Raw genomic sequence first — 20,894 nt, 5'->3', positions numbered from 1 at the left:
CCTTTATTTTAATCCACTTTATGCAATTCATCTATTTGACCAGTTTTAATAGTAAATTAATGTATGCATGCTGTAGAGTTCAATTGTTCAAACTGCTCTATTATATTATGATGAAACATTGTAATTATCTCTGGTGCAGCTGCTATAAGGTGTTATTCTCCAAGACACCCTGGCCAGCTATTTATTTATTACCCAACCTTAAGGGCATGTTCTCCATAAGTGTGCATGACATGTTTTTCTATTTCATAAAAACAAATATCAAACCTATGAGATATTTTATCACAGATGTCAATAGAGGATTTCAAGCACCACCACACAATCACTCAAGTTCTGCCATCTTATTCATAGTCTTTTATTTTAGGTCACGAGCAGTTGTCTAAGCATTTCACTGCATATCGTACTGTGTATGAGACAAATAAAATTTGAATTTAAGGTTTCAACTGTCATCCTGATGACTTTAACACCTCACGGGCTTCGTGTGCATGTGGCATGAGTTTAGCTTAAACTGTCATTTCCATTAGCAAATCAAATAACAGCATCCAGCTGACAAAATATACAAGGACAGGGAACCTCAAAACAGCTGTAATATGATCTCTTATCTGTAATTGAGGCCAGACGGTGGCACACGGGTGTACGGTTTCCTACCTTATAGTTACGGCAGGTGGGATTGAAAGCGTTGGTGCCGCAGGCGAATAATGTCTCGTCGTTGCGTGGTACCAGAACTTTGATGTAGTTGTAACATTCATCCTGTCAGGAGAAAAAGACCTGGACATTATTGCACATCATAAAGCCGGTCCGTTGTGGGTCCTGGCACGGCAAAAGGTCAAGGTCAGATTTATTTATATAGCACATTTCCAACAGCCGATGCTGCACAAAGTGCTTAACAATAACAATAAAATTAAAAACTACAGTGTGATACAATAATAACAATAGAAACAATAAAATAGAAGAATTGAAACAATACTAACTAATTCAGATAAATCCAAAATGCTTGGGTCATAATGTGTTAAAAGCCAGAGCGTAAAAGTGTGTCTTTAGTAAAGATTTAAATTGCTCAAGAGTTTGAGCAGATCTAATATTAAGGGGGAGACTATTCCAAAGTCTGGGACCTGCCACAGAGAAGGATCTATCACCACGAGATTTGAGGTTAGTCCGAGGAATGGACAACAATAGTTTTGAACTAGATCTCGTGGGTTTTCCTGGAGCATAGGCAGAGAGGAGCTCTGACAAGTAGGGGGGGGCTTGGGCGTTGAGTGACTTAAAAACAATAAGTAAGAGTTTAAATTGGATCCTGTAGGGGACAGGGAGCCAGTGTAAAGAGGCTAAAATTGGGGTTATATGCTCTCTCCGTTTGGTACCGGTTAGCAGGCAAGCAGCAGCATTTTGAACCATCTGAAGGCGATGGATGGTGGCATGATCTAGGCCATAATACAATGAATTGCAGTAGTCCAATCTGCAAGTAAGAAAAAGGTGGATGATACGCTCGAAGACGTCAGCCGGAAGGTATGGCTTTATCCTGGCTAGCTGTCTTAGCTGAAAAAAAACAGGACTGAACTACTGCACTCACCTGCTTATTCAATTTAAAAGAACCATCAATGTAAACTCCGAGGTTTTTTACATGTGTTTTACAATACGAGGAGAGGGTACCCAACGTGCTGTCGATATGATTGGAATTGCCAAAAATGACAACCTCAGTTTTGTTTTCGTTTAGCTGTAAAAAATTTAATGATAACCACTGTTTAACGTCGTCAAGGCAGCGTAATAAGAGCTGCGGTTGATCTGATCCTGATTTTAAAGGTAGATAAATCTGTAGATCATCCGCAAAGCAATGAAATGAAATGCTGTACCGCGAGAAGATGGAGCCCAATGGCAGCAAATAGAGTGCGAAGAAAACACAATCAAAGAAGGAGTTGTAGCAGGTTAACAGTTTTCTGCGTTTTCACAGTCATTATCGTAATCCTCAGGGCGATTCTTGGGGTTTCACCGTTGCTCTGGAGAGAAAAATGTGATGCCAAAAAACTCAAGTATGTCTCTCCTGATGGCTGCATTTCTGATAAGCTACCTGCACACTATTTTTGCTCATTAAAAAGCTTCTCTTGTTCAGGAAATGAAGGCAGTGGCAAATACAGAGAACAGAAGACCTAAGAAGTGAAACCCAAGACCGAAAACAGAACGAGATGAGAATGTGTATGTGTCTGGAAGATTATACTCACGCTGTTTTTCCCTCTCACAGTGCATTTCTCCACATCCTTCGTCTTCCATGTCAGTTTCTGAAAAATGAACAGAGAGCCAACTGTCAGCTCAAAGACAAGCTGCTTCTCACCATCCCAGCTTTTGTTGCTCCCAATCGTTCAAGTGCTATTACGAGACAGCTGTGATGAAAATCTCATTAATTTCAATAAACTGTTGTGGAGAAAAACAAGCAAACAGAGAAATATCAGCGATGCCTGCTGTGGCTCGAGCAGCTCATCAGTGGGCAGTTGTGGTGCCTCAGTGATAAAAAAAAATCTCTGGATCTGTAAAAATGCACACACGAGTGAAACAAAACACAAAGCGCTGCTCGCAACACTTCACTGTCTATATAAGGAGGAGTCAATTAGCTTCAATTAACCTGCTGGCCAAAAGCCCTGTCCTTATTTTGTAGACACGACAAAATACACTTTTTGTAGCCGTGCTAGTCGTTCAGCAGGCTTTTATTGAAAAAGATCCATCAGCTTGTTAACAAGCTCTGCCAGCTGAAGGATTAATGTTCCCCCATCAACTGCTGACTAATTTAGTGGCCAAATTTTCTCAGAACTTATCAATACCAGGCTAAATACTTGGAATTATTTAAACTCATTTCTCAATAGCATGTGAGCAGATAAGAGCTGCATGGCTCAATTGGCTGTCTGGGAACAAATTGGCTAGCTTGAGTGGAAGGCTGCCAATATTGAAGTATTCAATATTTCTGTGCAGTTGGTCGATATCCAGACCAAGAGTTCTCTTCGTTGCCACATAATAACATACATTTTTGAGTGAAATGAGCTTTAGGTAAATGTGTCCACACCAAATGAAAATATTTGCCACAAATCCAATGCCATACTTGGTTAAAGTAATATTGTACAGTGCCGTGCATATTTTTTATGTCTTTGCTAAAGCTTCACAGAAAGCAACACCGGTTTAAAATGCATCTTGAATCTTTACTGAAGCTGAGGTTTCACTTCAGCTGGACCACAAGTCCCTGAAGCACAATTCATCCCACAGGTACCTTGTTCTCCATTTCTTGTGGCTGCCTCTCAATTTTCTCAGACAGCTTTCAGTATAGTTAAGGGTACATCTACAAAGTTAGTATTATTTCATTTCCACTTTCTCAGATAAACATGATAATGAATGAATAAAAGATTAAGGTTACTATTAATATGTATTTTTCTCATTGTCAAAAAATAGAATTAAAACATATCTCAGTACTTCTCTTACATTTCTGGATTTTTAACCCTGTTTTTTTTTTTTCACTTGGCTTGAGCACAATGGATATAAAATAGTCATCACACAATTTCTATGGATGAGAGTTCAAGCAGCAGGATAATGCATGATAGTTTAGACAGGACAGAGATAAAAAAAAATAAAATAAAGCACAAGTCACAGATTTGTGATATACAGACAATCCAACTTACAGTAGGAGTCATTCATTCCTGCTTTTGGTCTTTCATTTTAATTATTTTGTCTGTAGGAAAACTACACATTGCCAACCTCACTCTAAAGGTGAGATGTCCCTGGTGCTCGAGGGTGTACATCTTTGGTCTAACTTATTTTATATAAAACTCAAGATCATGAGTCAAATTTTTGACACCAAATCCATCATTTTGTAATCAATACATGGCACACTGATTTTACAGCCAACACTTTGCTGTAGAAAAAGACTTTTGTTTGGAAGACCTCTGAGGTGATTTTGTGAAGGTCCAAAATGATTCAGTAGGACTCAGCATTTATGGTAATAGGTTTTACCTTGTCCACGCTCGATTCGGTTTACTAATAATTACTTTTGGCCACCCAGGCCCGAGGAGACTGGTGAAGGGGAGAATGCGAATGAGCGCCCGGTGTGAAAAATGAAGAGCTAGTTTAAAAATTAGCCGCCATGAAGGAATGGATCTATGATGATGGGGGACCCACCATTTTCTGATATGAGTCAGTCACACACCACCAATTGAACTCAGATGGATAACAGGGTAGGACAGCGAGAACGTGATGGCGGTGTATTCATACAGTCTTTAATAATTTGCCTCTCAGTTCCTGCTGTCACACTGGAGGCAGCAGCAGTATGGGTGAATTGGGAGAAAAAATGCACATCATATACACACATTCAATGTTCAAGTCCTCATATAACCCAGTAGAAAAAACGACTAACATAGTTTTGTTCAAAGGTTCCCCTTCTTTGTGTTTTGTTCCACACCCAAATCAATAGTTTAGATGTCCTCAGTGTGGAACAGAGGTGTTATCAGAATAAATATCCGTGTTTGGCAGTAATTTATATACAACCAAACAAAAGTCCAAGCCTTGGAGGGCTTTTATTTAAGTGCAATCATGTTTGACAAATGAGATTCAGATAGGAGTGAACATGGCACTTCAAACAAGAGCAGCGCTCCACTTGTAGTGGATATAGATGTCTGAAGAGAGATTGCTTAATACTTGAATGAAAGTGAAAGGCAAAGGGTAGGAAGCAAAATAACGAGATACAAAAAAACAGCCCATCCCCCCTGTAAATACACCACTGTTCAAAAAAAAGAACAAAAAATGTACAAGAAAGGAAAAGCGGCACAAAGAGCTCTACCTTGGTTCAAACCATTCCTTAAAATGGGTTCAGGTCTATTTTGTCCTGGTGATGTATTATCCAGACTATTACTATTGGCAAGTAAAAGCCCATGTTCGCTTATGTGAACAACTTTAAAGTTAATCTTATGTTTAATGAGCACAGAATCCTAAAACTTATTTCAACTTTAGCAGACCAAAATAGTCAAGTAAGCCTGATAACGCTCACATTATTGGTATTGATCGCGAAGGATTGAGAGATCAAACGTTCCTTGAATGTCAAAGTCTTACAGAAAGAATTTACCTCTGAAGTGAGGTTTTTGCATTCAGAAAAATCCACAGACCGTTGTTAAGGTTTAAAAGCAAATGGCAAGTGCATGATCCAAGATAAATAAAATGTCCTTAAATAAATGAATATCGACCTAAACACATGTATCAATTAAAAGTTCTATGTTGAACTAGAATATAGCTATGGTGGGGTTTTTTTGTATAAGATCGAAATAAAGTAAACACATTGGAAGATTTTCAATCATGATAGCAGACAGACACTTACCTGCTGTGGGATTATCTGCTCAGATGAAGCTGCAAGATTGATGGCAAACACATGGTCCCTGCAAGAAAGTGAGTCATGACATTATTGATGTCATCTTTCTTTGCAACCCTTCATATTTTTTTCCCCAATGCAAAGCTTTAGAAGCATCTAACTTAACCAATTCACCAAAACCTGCCCCAAAACTCTCCTTTTTTCTCTGAGTGCAATTGATTACAGCTGTGCAGCAACACAGACTGGGAGGTGGATTAACAGGCAAGGTTTATTGGCTTTTTGGCTTCAGGACATCACAGGAGTTTTCCAACTATTGACAAAACCCATATGAATCACTTTGTGAAGTGAGGAATGCATTTGTTGCACGCAGCTGTAGAAAATATTAAGCCAGTTTATGTGCATATAGGACCTCTATAACTTTTTGGACTGGGTTCTTGGCAGTGGGAGCACTTTATTTTGAAATAGAGCCAAACACTATAGCAGAACTTATTTTGCACAATGCAACTGGGCAGAGAAGGTGCAACCCTGTACTGTTTAGATAATTAACCTAAAACACATCGAGTAGCAGAGCAATGTGCAAATTAGGCTGTGTAATGCACTTGAAAAAACTTCAGAGGTTCTGCCAAACTGCAAACATGAAAGCAGTCTGATGCAGAAGTGCTGCCTGAGATATAGTTCACAAAGAGCTAAAAGTTTTATTTTGGAAACATTTACCTTTTGGAAGTTTTACATTTTCACATAAATGCAAAATTGCAAGAAGCAGTTTCTGTAGCCATGTTTTTTTTTTCCCCTAATCACTTTTTACTTTCACTTGGCCTTCTTGGAGTTCTTTATTATGCATTTAATATATAATATCTGTACTGTTGACACTGATTTCTTTTGCTGGGCTATTTTCCCGCCCTGACAATTAGTTGCAAATTTTGTCTTTCTTCATTGTGTCCTTTCAAGAGCCCATTTACCTCTTGCCCTGTTTTTGCTGCAAAACAGAAAAAAAAAACTAATTAGCTTTACTGGCTAAAAAAAAAAAAAAATAAAAACTCCAAATGGGTAAATGTGTTGCTTATATACTCAGATAAATTATTCAGAGCTTGTTGGCTGCTTATCAAACTATTTAAGAAGTGTGTGGATAAAGGTTTAGGTTAAAGAAACATGATTATAATTACTCACAAAAATATTTATTATACTGAAGCCTTTGTGCAACCATGCACATGTTAACATAGTATCAGACTTATAGACGGATGCTAATGAATATAAATGTGTAAGGTCATCATTCATCATTATTAACTATCCCTTTATAAATGTACAGATTTTACAGTAGGTTGGTAAAAAACATGTATGAAAATATCCCTAGTCCTTATAGTCCTAATATTTGTATGTTTAAACATGAAGTAATGGTCAACGTTTTACATGAGATGTTTTGAGTCATATTTTCAACTTCAGTAAACAATGTAAACATTGTTATATTATATCTTTTGTTATGTTGAATTAGCAGGTGAGTGATGGTGACTGACCGTGCAGCGATATAGAGCATGTGGTTGATCCTTAGCATCCGCTGGAAATCCAGACCCAGGCGGACAGTGTCATTGTCTGACATGAGTCCCTGGAAGCTGGGGTAGAGGTACGACGCTGCACGGGCAAAAAGATGGAGAAGAAGAAATTATTCGAGTATAAGACAGTCATATGCATCCCCCCCTCCAAAAAAAAAAAAAAAAAAAAAAACCCAACTGGAAAGGAATGTCAGAACTTTACTGTGACAGTTCACCGTGGAATCAAAATTTTAAAACTAAAATTAGGAATAAAGGAAAGGGATTTCCAGTCTTTGTCAAATGTCAGTGGCGTTTTTTTCCCCTTTGAAAAAAGAAAAAAAAAAAAGCAATTTTTCAGTTTCACATTTATGGAGGCAGTTTGACAACGACAGCTAAAAATTTCATGCACAGTAGTATTAGCAATTTAAGAAACACTAACCCAAGGTTACAATTTAGTCGTCTTTTTGAAAACCCTGAGCTCACACTGTATGCAAATGCACACTTGTGGAGGTGGATCAGGGAGAAAAATAGCATCCTAAGCTGCAAATTAGGCAGTCGTGTCGTAGAAGTCAATCTGATTTAAATAACTGGCTCCTCGTAAGCATTTCTGAGCAGACATGTCTGGGGACTGTGCCAAGTGAGAACAAAGAAACAAATCAAAAACATCTGAATAGACATTCTAATTGTCACATTTAAATCAGTCTCACCTGTTTCAAAGGTCACGAAAGTTTAGCTTAAGCCGTTTTCATGCATGCACTGCACCCATGAACTTTTCTAGGACTTATCAGGGAGAGTGCACGCGAAAATGCAAATGTTGGACATTAAATACTCTTGTGAGGTCCTTATTGCAAGGTCTGTCTGATGCAGGATTGTGCTGAATGTGCAAGTAGGCCAACTAGTGGGCGACACGTGTTCCATCTCCTGCATGCATCCCTGTCACAGAAACGACAGGATGTACTCACTCCAACGCAAACCATTTACTGCTGCATGACACGTGTGAGAAAGGAAAATATCCCAACGCGATTCTCCCGAAACCTCCGAAAGTTCATGTGTGAACATGTCTTTAGTGTTATCATCAATGCCATTAAATACCTTCACCTGGTAAAGTGCCTCTATAACAAATGACACCAACAGGAAAATCATTAAACAAAAAACAAACATAAAATGTTAAATAAGATGAACTGAGGGAAGTCGTGCAAAGAAACAGTGATATAATATAAACTTTATGGTGCACTATGGCTGATTTTCAGCTTCCCCTTCTTCCTCTTCCGCATGTTAATTTCATTTTCTTTCCCTTACTCAAAGTGCAGACGAACTCACTAGAGGGCAATATTATTTTAAACAATGGGAGATTGTGTCCAGTACTTTAAATAACAAAATAACAGTCAGCCAGTGGATGGATATGCCTTTCAAAAACTTGATTAAAAAAAGATCCTTCAGGCAAAAATGGAATAAGCCTGGCTCAATACTGACACCACGCTGTCTTCCATATCACAGATACTTCCCCTGCTGTCTTCTTTTTTTTTTTTTAACTAAGCAAAGATTCAGCTGAAGGCCAGAGCATTCTGTCTGTAAAGTACTGTATTAAGTGCCCTCAAGCTTCCCATCTGACCTGGGCTGCTGCTGAATTAGCAATCCCCCCTAGAAATACACCACAATCTGAAATTAGTCTCTCTACAGGGAGCCGTACACGCTCCTTTAACCACTCGTCTCAAATCGACTGTTTAAAGATTTAAATGCCTAATGTCTGGCTGAGTGCTGGACCTTGCTGTGCTGTCTGGTGAAGAGACTCCCAGTGGCTCAGCAGCCCGCCCTGCCATCCTCCCCCTTGGCAAATGAGGATTTCTAATTACTCTTTAGCACTTTCACACCCTGTTTAGCTTGGCTAGGTCATTGCTAGCAGAAAACCCCCAGGATAATGACTCAAGGCATTTAGGATCACTACAACGAGAAGAACGTACAACTCATAAGACGAAGTACTCAAAGAACTACACCTGAATCCTACATTGAAGCTCCAGCAACACTTGTAGTATTAAGAACAATGTTATTTCTTGACCATCTTGATGGTTAGCTTTTAGTCTTCATGGACAATGGGAGTAGGTAAAGTTGATATGCTGTAAAGCCGATTTTGTATTGAGAGGTTTTCCCCAAACTGCACTTCAAAGATTGCATTTTAAAGAACAAATGAAAGAAAGGGGAAACAGTCTGTCAAGGACACGCGTTAAGTTATGACATGTTATCCATAACTGCTAGGACTTAGTTCAATATTTAAAAGCTATTGCTACTGCATAGTAATGATAACTTTTAAAAGGAACCTTTTATGCCCTTTTTTCAACTGCAGGGTTTTATTCTTGAACTCTGTTGGAATTGATTTGCATGAGAAACTGTTCAAAATAATTCTTATTTATCATATGCAGAACCTTGGAGCAGCACCTCATTCACTGACTGAAACAAGAGATTTTAGGTTAACCTTAACAACGTCCCTCTGTTAGATTATTCTGTTATTATATGTTACCTTATATATGTAATCAAAGTAGTTGAATTAGAATACTGCTGTAGATCACATTATACCCTTTAATATAGAGTGTGTGAGCTGTATGTAGTTTAGTTCTCATTATACTTTTGAGTTAACAGAACATATTCACATATTAGTTCATTAGATAAATGTGCATCACTCTGTATCCTTGATCTGCTGGGAATGTGTTACACTGTTTTCTTGACATGCTTAATTGTTGAATCATGAAGAGAAGGTTGTAAGCAGGAGACTCTGTGTCTAAAGACAGGGGAGATAGATAGACCACATTCCACACCCCCACCTTACAGAAAGCAGAGAAACAACTGCCGAGGTCATAACTTAGGCGCTGTAACAGAGAAAAATGTGATGTTTTGGCTTTTACGACTAGATGGGGGCCACTAGAGACTATAAAAAGCTGAGCAACCCGTCACCATTTTGAGACATGCTGTCGAACCTCTGCAGGCATCTCTCCCGTCCGGACGTTGTAATGCTCTGACTGTTGAATTGTATGGAAATAAATGATTGTTGATTGAGCATTTATACACCGAGTATTGTCCTTCCTTCAGCCCAAAGATTCAAAGAATTGGGTGATTTCAACACCTCTTAAGGACAGTATCTCTTGATTGGCTGCCTCTAACATACAAAGGAAAAGGTTGTGTGTGTAAGATGCTAAGATTAAAGAAAGTTCCTCTTTCAGACATTATACAGAACCAAGAATAGCAAAAAAGCTGCCTGAAACCAATCATGAAAATAGGCAGTGTAGTGTATGCATCCTAAACAAGACTAGACATTTTATTAATAGCCTCATGTTCTGTATAACCTGTATCAGCTGCACTGGCTGTGGAAAACCTAAATATGCCCAACTTAAACAGCACGGTGTCAGTCAAAAACAAAAGTGTAAGAAAAATTATTTGTCCGCTTTCTAAAAGAAGGAGTCACTTAGGTATGATTTCATAGACTTCATCCTGACGAAGTACTATGATTCATAATGGATGTCTCAGAGTTGCGAGGGACCTTGCGCCATGCTGTCACCTGCTGGAACTAGAAGTGACAAATTGCTCTCATTACACCTGGGACGGAGCTCCACATATAGCACTATTAGCACAGCTATTTCTGCTAATGGTAGCGTTACTCTCTTCCAGATAGATCAATTACATTGTGTGGGCCATGGTCTCAGCCACCTCTTAAATCAATTATGGGCCATTACATTTAGCAGCCAAGACCTCTTCTGTAGACCTTCCCAGTTATTGGGTGCCACAGATGTGTCCCTAAGGTGGTCCAACAGAGCAGTGTCTTGAGTCTGTTAGAAGTCTTCAAGAGTCTCTTAAATCAAAAACTTGCTGGTTTCCAGCTGTAGCTCTGAAGTTTTAATGTCTTGTGCTGTGGTAACATGTGGAGCCGGGGTAATAATTCATTATTAGCTTCTATCGACTGTCATTGGAATATGGCTGAGACAGTTGTGCTATGAAAATCTTTTGTTCATATGAAAGATTACAGGAAAAAAAGCATTATTATGTGTTTGAATTAATTAAATTATGGTATTATTAGGGACTGAAGAGCATGGACAATTCAGACATTAATTAAGTCAGGTGATATTAACTAAAAGAGAAAAAAAAAACTAAAAAAAAAATCCATATTGTAGTCACTGTCTCCTCGGTAGGGACAAGTATTGATTATCAGTGGTGATCCAACTCTTTATCAGGAAAAAAAGCTCAATATGAAAATTAAAATGAAGAATGTTTATGATGTCAGTAAACTAACCAGCTGTCACCTTCATTATAACAGCAGTATGTATGTGTTGTGCATGCATACAGATGGGGTTTTGTTTTGCTTTGCAAAAAATACTGAAAAATTGCTCTTTTTGTAGTACAAGTTTGCCAAACTCTGATCTAAACCAAGGGAGGAAAGAAATATTTGCTGTTTATTTCTTGTCAGTGCTGTTCTTGCACACCAGTCAGTAGTAGTACACATGAAAGCCCCACAGAGTGACAGCTGAGTCATTTTTCCTGCAACTGTTCATAGTCAGTGCTAAATGAAGCTACTGTGAGAAATTTGGCTGCTGACTTTTACACCAAGCTAAATAAATCAAAGAAGAAGAATTTTTACATGAGAGCATTGTGAAAAGGTTCTTTTTATGATATACTGCAGACATTATTTACACACTCCAGTTGTATGCCACATACAATAAATGTTTTATTATTCAAAACAATGTTTAGCCTGTTGGACAGTCTAAATAACCCAGCTGTATCCTAATGTGAATCAGATACATGGGCAATAAAAATAAAAAACAGCGCTACACACTTTACATCAAAATTATTCTACAAATTTGCTAAAAGTTTGCACCTCCGCTCTGACTGAGACCTTTTTTAATCATGCATACTAAAACTGAAGTGACCTTATTCGACACCGAGTCAGCGCAGAGCTCAACAAATAAATTTAATTATAGCTGTTCCAGCAGCAGAATAAACATCTACAGATTTGCTTGCTGCAAACATAGCCTTAAACACATCCACCTCACTAAGCTATATCCCCCAGTGACGAGATATGCCTTAGTGACCCTCGCTCTAGATTTACATGTACTCCTGCAACAGAGATCACCATGGCAACAACAGATTTTGAACTTACTTTCTCTGCCCACGACGCTGATTGGTTCCAGGTCTTGGGGGAACGGCGTGGCTCCTGAGGACAGCTGAGCTAAGAAGGCGACAAAGGTAAGAGCCAGGAAGGCTGGCAGGATGGGTCGAGGCAAGACGACCATCAGCCTCATTTTGGCAGAGGAAGAGACCTCACCAGTAACACATGGCCCACAGCAGATTCACCTAACCAACCTATAAAAGAAAAGGCACAGAGTTGGTGCATTGTTGTTATCAATATGACATCCGAGACACCTCAGTGTAACAAAATTAAGACAGTCAAACACTGTAACATGGACTTCTAATATAGTAGCACGCATTGGATATAGATGCATTTTATAGAGATTCTAATTTAAAAGGCAACAATTACATAACTGAAGAATGACTAGAGTAATGTTTAAAGGTGGCATCTTAGTTCCTATTAGCATGCAATGCCTCATGCCAATGCAGTGATGTGATTGAGTGTCCGCCCAACCACTGATTTGTAAGAGTGCAAATGCATTAAAAAAAGGCAGATGGAGTCAGAGCAAACCAGACGTGTGAGGGAAGCAACCAGGAGAGAAGGCAGGCTGCAGGACCCTGACCAGAAGGACACTTAAACATTCACTGCCCAACCGTGTCTTAAACACAATAAACACTCCTTGCTCCGCCTGATATGGCGAGATGTCCTTGCAATTGTTTAATTTAGTAAAAGGTAAAAGGTCACTCCTGTGCATATTTAAATATCACCTCTAAAAGGTGGCTCTCACACATGAGCTTTGTGCAAAAACAGCTCCTTCAACTGCAACAGTCACCAATGGTTAAGAAATATGAGGAGGCTTTAAAGACTTTCCATAATCTCATGAGCCACCAAAGAGAGCCTGAAACTGATGAAATGTAATGAGGATGAGCAGGGTGAACATCTCTCACATACAACTATATGCTTTTACAGGAGGAACTAAAGGTGGAGACCATCAAATAAAAAAACAAAACAAAAAAGATGAAAACAGTGAAGCAGCAAGAACGTTCAACATTTCTGTTTGCACCAGTGAGAGAGTGGCAGCAGGATTATGTGCTTTATACGGAGAATCAATTGTGAGTTATAGGTCAGGACCATAAATGTTTAGAATTGCCACACCTGTCTGTCTGGTTAAAAGGCCCAAGCTAATACCTGGATAATTTGTGACAGGGCTGTACATTTAAAGGCAATGGTGACCGGGACTTGTGATATTAGATCAAAAGAAACATTCACATGGATTTCTATTATGGTAAAGAGTAGATATGTCTGCCGCCACAGAGTTGAAAGTGTAGGAAACTCACTTGTGGGAATTTATGCAACAACACAATAGGCTAATATGTTTCCAGATTCTGCTACAAAGAAGATGATTGGCTTTTTGGAAGTGACAGCTATCTTTGGTATTTTTGAATTCTCCCATAACTTTCTATTTCTTTGTGATTCTTGGTGTCCACGCTGCGCCCACCCACCATGCAGGGTGGTGGCAATACCCAGTCAGCCTTTTAGGACTCTGGGTAGAAAGGTTTAACAATTCAGAAGTTGGAAAATAAATACAAATATAACTTAAGAATGGATATGTTAAGCTACAATGACAAAATATTTCATTATGCAGACTGCAATGTATTGGTAAAGTTTAAAAAAATGAATAGTAATGGGTAAAAAAATGAAATTGAGAATCAATGTGAGAAAAGTCACAAACCCAAGCTGGAGAGCCTCAAAGATTTATTAAGTAATTTTCACAGATGAAAATGCACTCTCTAATCAATCACATAACGGGACCTTGTCTGCATCAGGCATCTTTTCAATACTGGCAAACACTGTTGGGCTTAGGTGTGGGTTAGTGTCCGAGAAAGGCAGGAAAATTTCCTGGGCCATTATCACAAAGGCTCAAATGGCTCAAAAGGCTCACTGCTTAAAAGCAGCTTTTAAACAGATATCAGAAAATGTTAACATGACCTGCAAGCAGATCTGCACTGAAGCACACAGAGTAAGGAAACAGATGCATGTGCCAGGTTGTACCACTCAAATGCTTAATACTTAAATAGTACAAATACTTGCTGCATTTATCAACCTGAACACCTGGTGCTAAAAACATTCAAATGTACAGACAGCACGTCCTTTGGAAAAAAGTTGGGTGGTAAACAGAAAGTGATTCATTTGTTGTTGTGCGTTTGTTAGCATGAGAGAAGAACTTGTCTTGCATAATTAAAGGAACAACTCCGTAGCCGAACAAAGGGTGCTGCCATCGAAATCAAGATTTCAAAACTGAAAAGTCAAAGAAAGATGTAATAACACCACAAGCAGTATCTGTCAATGATCTCAAAAAACAAAACAAACAAAAACCATCAATGACAGCTTATCAAGTAAAGATGTTGCAACCTCATCCACCTCCAAGAATTCAAATCACAGATTATCATTCTCAATAAAGTGTTTGACAAAGGAGCTCTGCGAATATTTCCTTTAAAAAAAAAAGTTTGCATAAAAGTTGGACTCGGGTGTCTGTGTGGGAATAATTAACAGCTCCAGACATTGTACACAAGGCTGAGATTATGCATGAATGTTAATTTCCACATCTGTTTGATATTTGAGGAAAGAGACAGTAACAGATGGATGGAAGAGGGATTTGTCGAAACCAACTTCAAACCGTGATGACCTGCACTCCTTGCCAATTTATTGAGGGCAATGTGTCCTCTACAGGGGTTCTTACAAGCCCTCCCAAGTTTATGCACTGTGTCGCTTGGCAGTGAGACTTGGGCCACATGGTTTTAAGCGGGAGCAGAAAATTAAGTCAACAGAGACATGAACTGTCATCAATATTGATAATAGTGTGCCTCATTTAAATGCAGGCAGAAAGCTGCATTTAGCAATGAGGTCAAGCGATGATCACAACACCATAAATCGACGTGAGTAGGCGAGTGTCTGTTTGTGTTTACTCTGTGAATTACAGCAGCTTGTGTGGCCTGCCTTAGTAAGTATATGAGAGCGATATACCTGATGAATTAGCCTCATATGGTATAATTTGGCTGCTTTGTTTTTTTTCTCCCAGCCAGCGAAGCAGCTATTTAAACAGATGATGTTATTATGAAGACAAATAAGTGAGAAACGTCGCTTAAAACGTCAAAAACATTCACGGCAGAAAAAGGCTAAACAAACTTTTGTCATTTATAGCGTTAAATTACCAATAAAACAGCCGAATGTCAAAATTTATCCACTTTCATCATGAATACGCAGAGCCGCACATAAACCTAAGCAGCGTGTCCGGGGAACACTATATTCTTGTGAGAAAGAAAGGCAGAGATCATTTATTGACAACCTACTTAGCTAAAGGAAGGCAACCAACAGAGTGTGAAAACAAGACAACCATACTGAGTACAAGAGCTTATGCAAGACAAGTAATATACCCCACATGGTTTGTGCATACAGTATTAGCTTGAGGACTTCATTATCCTGAACTGGTGCTGGAGACATTTTTCAAACTTTACTGCTAGAAGCTGTGTGACAAAAATAAATACTTGCAAATCTAGACAAAAGGGATTTGTCTTTATACTCATCGAGTGTATTGGATATATCACCCACCCCTGGTTGAGCATATGTGAAAAGTAGAGCTCCTGGTTAGATTCCACCCACTATTTCCTGCATCATTCCCCTTGCTCTTTGCTGTCTGCCCTCTACTGCCCTACCAAATAAAGGCTAAAAACTACCCCCCACCAAAAAAAAGAAAATCTGATTTTTACCTTCAGATTTCAAGTGTGAAATACTGGCGAGCTCAAATCATACGAAAATATACTCCACAAGCTGCTGAACTTTTAAGTTAAATGCTGGCAAATGAGGCTCCCCAAAGAAGCTCACATCAATGAATCAATGTTGCACAAAAAAACATTTCAGTTCTGCACTTGAAAAAGATTAAATACTCATTTCTGTGCCGTGTACACTGTGCAGTGCATATCAAACATTTCACCTGATTATAAATTTGTTCTCTGGGTGTGATTTATTGTATGTGAATCAGGCACTGAATGCAGCATCATTGATTATTTTAGAGACACTGCTTACCTGAAACTATGAAATCAAACATCACAGTATATTATATTTATAGGAAATTTCTGGATGGAAGATATTGAAACAAGTTTCATTTTGGGATTTGTACCTAAAGTCGGCTTTACTAAAATTGTTCTCCTAGAATAAACAGTCTTTGGTGCTCCATCAGATGATTTCCTGCAGATAGACATTACGTACTGAAGGTCCAAGCTCTTGCCTTTAGTTCTGTTCCATCGCTGACATTGTTCTGGTTGTACAGCTTAAAGTAGACTTATTATTTCCCCGTTTTCTCTCAAACAGACGCTGTTTCAATAGTGGATTCTTATATTAAATATGGCCCAAGTTCCAAATAGTGAGGTCAGTATATTACAAATAACTCCTTTGTGCCAAAAGCACAGTCTTCAGTCTGCCCTAAAAGCTCCGTTTTCAACAGTTTTTAATGCCATTAGGTCTGTGTAACATCAAAAACAGGTGATATTGTTAATATGGTCCTCACAGCCACAGCTGTGAGCACAACCGCTAAACAGTTAAAACCTTCTGTTTACACGAGGCAGCTAATCAAAAGAAAGCTGGCTTAAAGGGAAAGCTAAAGCAGCTTGTTTTAGACAGGATGAACTGAACAGCTGCACCAAGGCTGGTTATGAGATAGATGCATATTTCCTTTCCAACTGGAAATCAAATCAAGCTACCCCGCTAAAGTCAAAGAAACATAAAGATATAGGACTGGAAACGAGCATAAACTATACTTTTGAATCTGTTACACTAGCAGACAAAGCAAAGCACACTGAAAAATGTGTCTACAAATCAACTACCCTCTGGAACTCTGAGCTCTCTTAATTTAACCTAACACAAAGTCTAATCAGTTAATGACTTTCTGTGCAGTCTAAGGAGAGAGGGATAGCTGGTGAGCTGACAGCTGTCCAAAGGATATAGGCCAGTGCTGATCCTATTCCATGTTCACTCTCTGTGTTCTAGGGTTTGATGGGAGGGCTTGGATCATTTTCTTTTTAATGAACTGGACGTGTTAAGCAATTTGTGAGAGACTGGCAGTTGGGCCTCTTTGGAGGGGTAAGTGTTTCTGGGATGTTGTGGCACACCATTGATAATCTGACATTCATTTGGATTAGTCAACAGCACCGCATCTGGATTTGTAAAATGAATCCACACAGAATCCAGGCCTTTTCTGGGCTAATGCATAAATCAGACTAAAACGATAAGAAATCATGACCTTAAATCGTTGTCATGAATTGAGCCATGCAGTCATTTAAATTCATGTATGAACTCCTGCAAGTAAATTTTTATGTTCTGCGTCCCCATTTGCCTGACAATAACTGTCCCGTAAAAAGTCACGTTTAAAATCTAAATTTCAATTTCATCCTCAATCAGCTGCATTGCTCTGTATGCACCTGTCAACTCCTGGGACTTCTGTTTTCTGACAACACCTGCTGCACAACTGAGCAGCAGAGCATAATCCTGATGCAAAAATCACTCTCTAATATTCCCAGATCTTACCGTGCTTCAGTGGTGGGGAGGCTAATCCACTCATTTTTTGATAGCCACAGAATTGAGTCTACCTTTCACCTCTGTGGGCTTTGATATCTCTGAGCCCCCTGGCTGTGAATCTTTTGTCTGAAGACACACTAGTTTCTGTTCTCACATATTTGCAGGAAACACTGGTCAGCATAATGAGCGAGCATATCCCTGGACTCCATGATAATTTCAGACACAATTAGCCACATTACCCTCTGCTCTCAGCAGGCCATTACAAAATAGGCTATTATTCTGGGTGCTATAATAACACCAAGAATATGGCTTCCACATGATAAGTCAAGTGTGGGGTATGTTTGAGGACGCTGTGTTCAAGCTTTACAGAGTGAACACTTAGCAAGAGAGGCAGAAGAGTACGCGAAGAAAACAGACCCTGACTGCTGGATATACAATTAGGGTCATGGTGTTATATTATTCATGCAAGAAGGCATATAGAGAGTTGAGATGCTTTACGAAACATCATTTTCCATTAGTGTATCTGTGGCACCCTTTATACCTCCATTAACCTGCTCCAACAACAATTAATCTTCTGTGATGGACTTTCTGTGCTGTTTAGAGATTTTACAGGGACACATATCTGAAATAAAATCAGATGCCCTAAATGAAGGGGTTGTGTTAAAAAATGCTGTTTCCTCACATTTTTCAAGTTCAACTGCATCTGAGTTGTTTCATTTAAAATTCAATGAGGTAATGTACAGAAACAAAGTTAGAAAAAAGTTGCCTCTGTCTAAATATTTATGGACCCAACTGTAAAATCCACATAATGAATAAAAAATTTAAACATTTGAATGACAGACCATATCTGAGTTTTCTAGCTTTGTAAAACTAATGAATATTTTTGCCTCATGATTTTTTTTATTTTTTATTTTTGGTCTTGCTGTCAAAACAACTGCAGGGGAATTTTAATGTGACCGGAGGAAAAACAACACATGATAGGAATGGTGTGTGGTGAGACAATCATTTCGTTGTTGAGTCCCGAGCCATATTGTCCCTCCCCAAACTCCCTTTGGAAGGTTCATCAGATCACCAATCTCATTGCAGTCCCATGACACAAATCACACAGCACATCACCATCTGCACTGAGTTGTTTTTCTCAAGCACTCAAATCCTGCTCTTCCTGCATACTTTCAGATATTTCCACATAAAGCCACGGTTAACGTTCAAAAGCTGATGTGAAAAATAAAATGTCCTGAAAATATTCTTCATTGGAAATATTCTCTACAAATGTTCGAAGCAATGCTTTCCTTTGCCAGTTAGTTCAACTCTGCCCTGAACCCTCCCAGACAGGAGAAACTTCACTAATTAGATTTCCAATGGCTCACCGCAAAGACGCCGTGGTTGCAAATTGGAATTGGGATCAAGGAGCCTTGGACAATAATTGAAAGAACAACCCCCACAAGACACATAGGTGGATTCGAGATTTTAGGTAGATGCTGCACATGGTACAAGCCAGTTCACTGTAGTGTAGTTACAACCTAGATAAAAAGATCTTTAAACATATTTTAACACATAAAAAGAAACACTTATGTTCATGTTTATAATGCCACTTTCATTATTAAATCAGACTTCCAGTGTTACCTGTCGCTGGCCAGGCAGATGCTATGTACAAACACTTGACACAGCAGAGACATCGAAGATGGGGTGCTGAATACAAACATGTCAGATAAAGGAACTGGGATTTTGGTGCTTTTCAAAAGGTCCTGCAGTGGCAAAAACAGAACGGCTCTAGGGGATCACTGTGGCAACATTTTAAAAAGTCCATTAGCATCACAGGTCAAAGAGGAGTGATGGCTGGCTTCTTGCATTTTACCGAGAATAGAAAATCAATGGTCCCTGTAGTCCTTTAGTTCTTGGATTAGTATGTCAACTGCCTGGTGTCAGTATAATGTAGTCTTATTCTCACAGTGTCTGCATTGTGCCATGGAAAAGAGAGGGCAAGATGGCATCCGGGATGAGACATGTCTGTCAGGGGAGGTTGGGACCCTCCTCGCCATCAATGCCACTCAGCCTGCTCCCAGGAAAGTGCTGCTTTAACCTCAGTGCCCGCAGAGTTCAGACAAGTGATGGGTTGTCCTGTTGCACAGGCCATCGATTGTCACCCCATGTCAGAAATCTCCATTCTCTTCTCATCACAGAATCCCCACGGACCAGAGTGTGGTTTGTACTTAAGCTTAGATGGTAGATCTTGAGAGAGCTGATATCAAAGCACAACCCCGCTGATGGAGAGAGAAAACAAACGTCTGGAAACTGTTTCCGCAATAAATAATGTACACTGTCAGTTGTTCGAGCAAAAATGAGGATATTGGCGTCTTACTGAGCAGCATGGATTCAATAGGAATGGATAGATGATGCTGGCTAACACCAATTGCTTTGGGCATCACTCTTGGAGAAAAGTAGCCCTGCCTGCAGTCAGGCCTGCTCTCAGGACTTCTTTCTACAGACATCAAGTTGGCCAGACTTCACACAGGGGGATCTATGCAGGACTCAGACAGTGAGACGGTTCTCTGATCGATCTGCAAAACCGCTGCAGGCAACATCCATCGTCTTCATGTCTATTTGCAATGGGCGAAAAAAAACCCAAAGGGCTATCAGTGGAAGAAGGATAAGGCTTGCACCAGTGAAATCCTCTTCAATCGTCTCCCTCCTGTTAATTATTTACATTCATCTTCAGGGAGGCCTATAATTCCACTAACATTCTGTGCTCCCTGTCAGTCAGGATCCACCTTCAATCTTCCGGAGTCCTTATGGCATTTAAATCGAGACTTACCTTGGGGTCTTCTAATCAAATAGATCAGCTTAAAATATGCTGGGCAGCATCTGTGCTAACCTAGCTCCCTCATCTCTTTCTCCTCTTCATATATAAAAGTGAATGTTAACTACCCCGTTCTCCTTTCAATCTCTCAGTCATCAATAATTCACAATGTTATTGAGAAACACTACCTGAACCCTGTATTGACAGAAATCCAAGCACTGTCATTCCCTCAAGGGCGTCATAATTGGATACCCCCAGAGGCCACTGATGAGAAATGCAGAGCAAAGGGGGAAAAGTGGGACGATTGTTGTTGTTTTCTCTACTTTGTGTTTCCAATTTTAACTTTCTATTTCAGGAACCCCAGTCTGACCTCACAGGTGAAGTCGGCAAACAAATCGAACAGAGGACTTTCCCTTGACTATGTGTTTGAGGATCCCAATTATAACTACAAAAAGGAATCACTGAACTGTTGGTAAATTTATTTCCGTATTGCACTGTGGGAAATTTATTTAATTTGCGTTTGTTTGTTTGCTTGTTTTAGGGGCGAGGGGGCTGACTTAA

The 20,894-nt window shown here is 39.3% G+C and overlaps 1 protein-coding gene across 5 annotated transcripts in view; it reads right to left on the bottom strand.

The window, feature by feature from the left end:
* Window positions 1-20,894, bottom strand: part of sema6cb (semaphorin 6Cb) — a 149,380-nt gene that overhangs the window by 53,782 nt on the left and 74,704 nt on the right. For all 5 annotated transcript variants that reach the window (XM_085472125.1, XM_085472128.1, XM_085472129.1 and 2 more), the window contains 5 exons: window positions 11,996-12,198; window positions 6,841-6,955; window positions 5,339-5,396; window positions 2,214-2,270; window positions 646-747 (listed from right to left, as the gene is read on the bottom strand). In XM_085472125.1, coding sequence (XP_085328251.1) covers window positions 646-747; window positions 2,214-2,270; window positions 5,339-5,396; window positions 6,841-6,955; window positions 11,996-12,137 — 474 coding nt within the window. In that variant the 5' untranslated portion in view covers window positions 12,138-12,198. The remainder of the gene's footprint in view (window positions 1-645; window positions 748-2,213; window positions 2,271-5,338; window positions 5,397-6,840; window positions 6,956-11,995; window positions 12,199-20,894) is intronic.

This window comes from Copadichromis virginalis, linkage group LG11 (assembly GCF_057382275.1).
Source record: "Copadichromis virginalis isolate Kocher_CV1m ecotype Utaka linkage group LG11, C_Virginalis_male_GT1.1, whole genome shotgun sequence".
Lineage (NCBI taxonomy): Eukaryota > Metazoa > Chordata > Actinopteri > Cichliformes > Cichlidae > Copadichromis > Copadichromis virginalis.
Note: the sequence above shows the minus strand (reverse complement) of the source record. Positions and strands in the feature narration are given on the sequence as shown.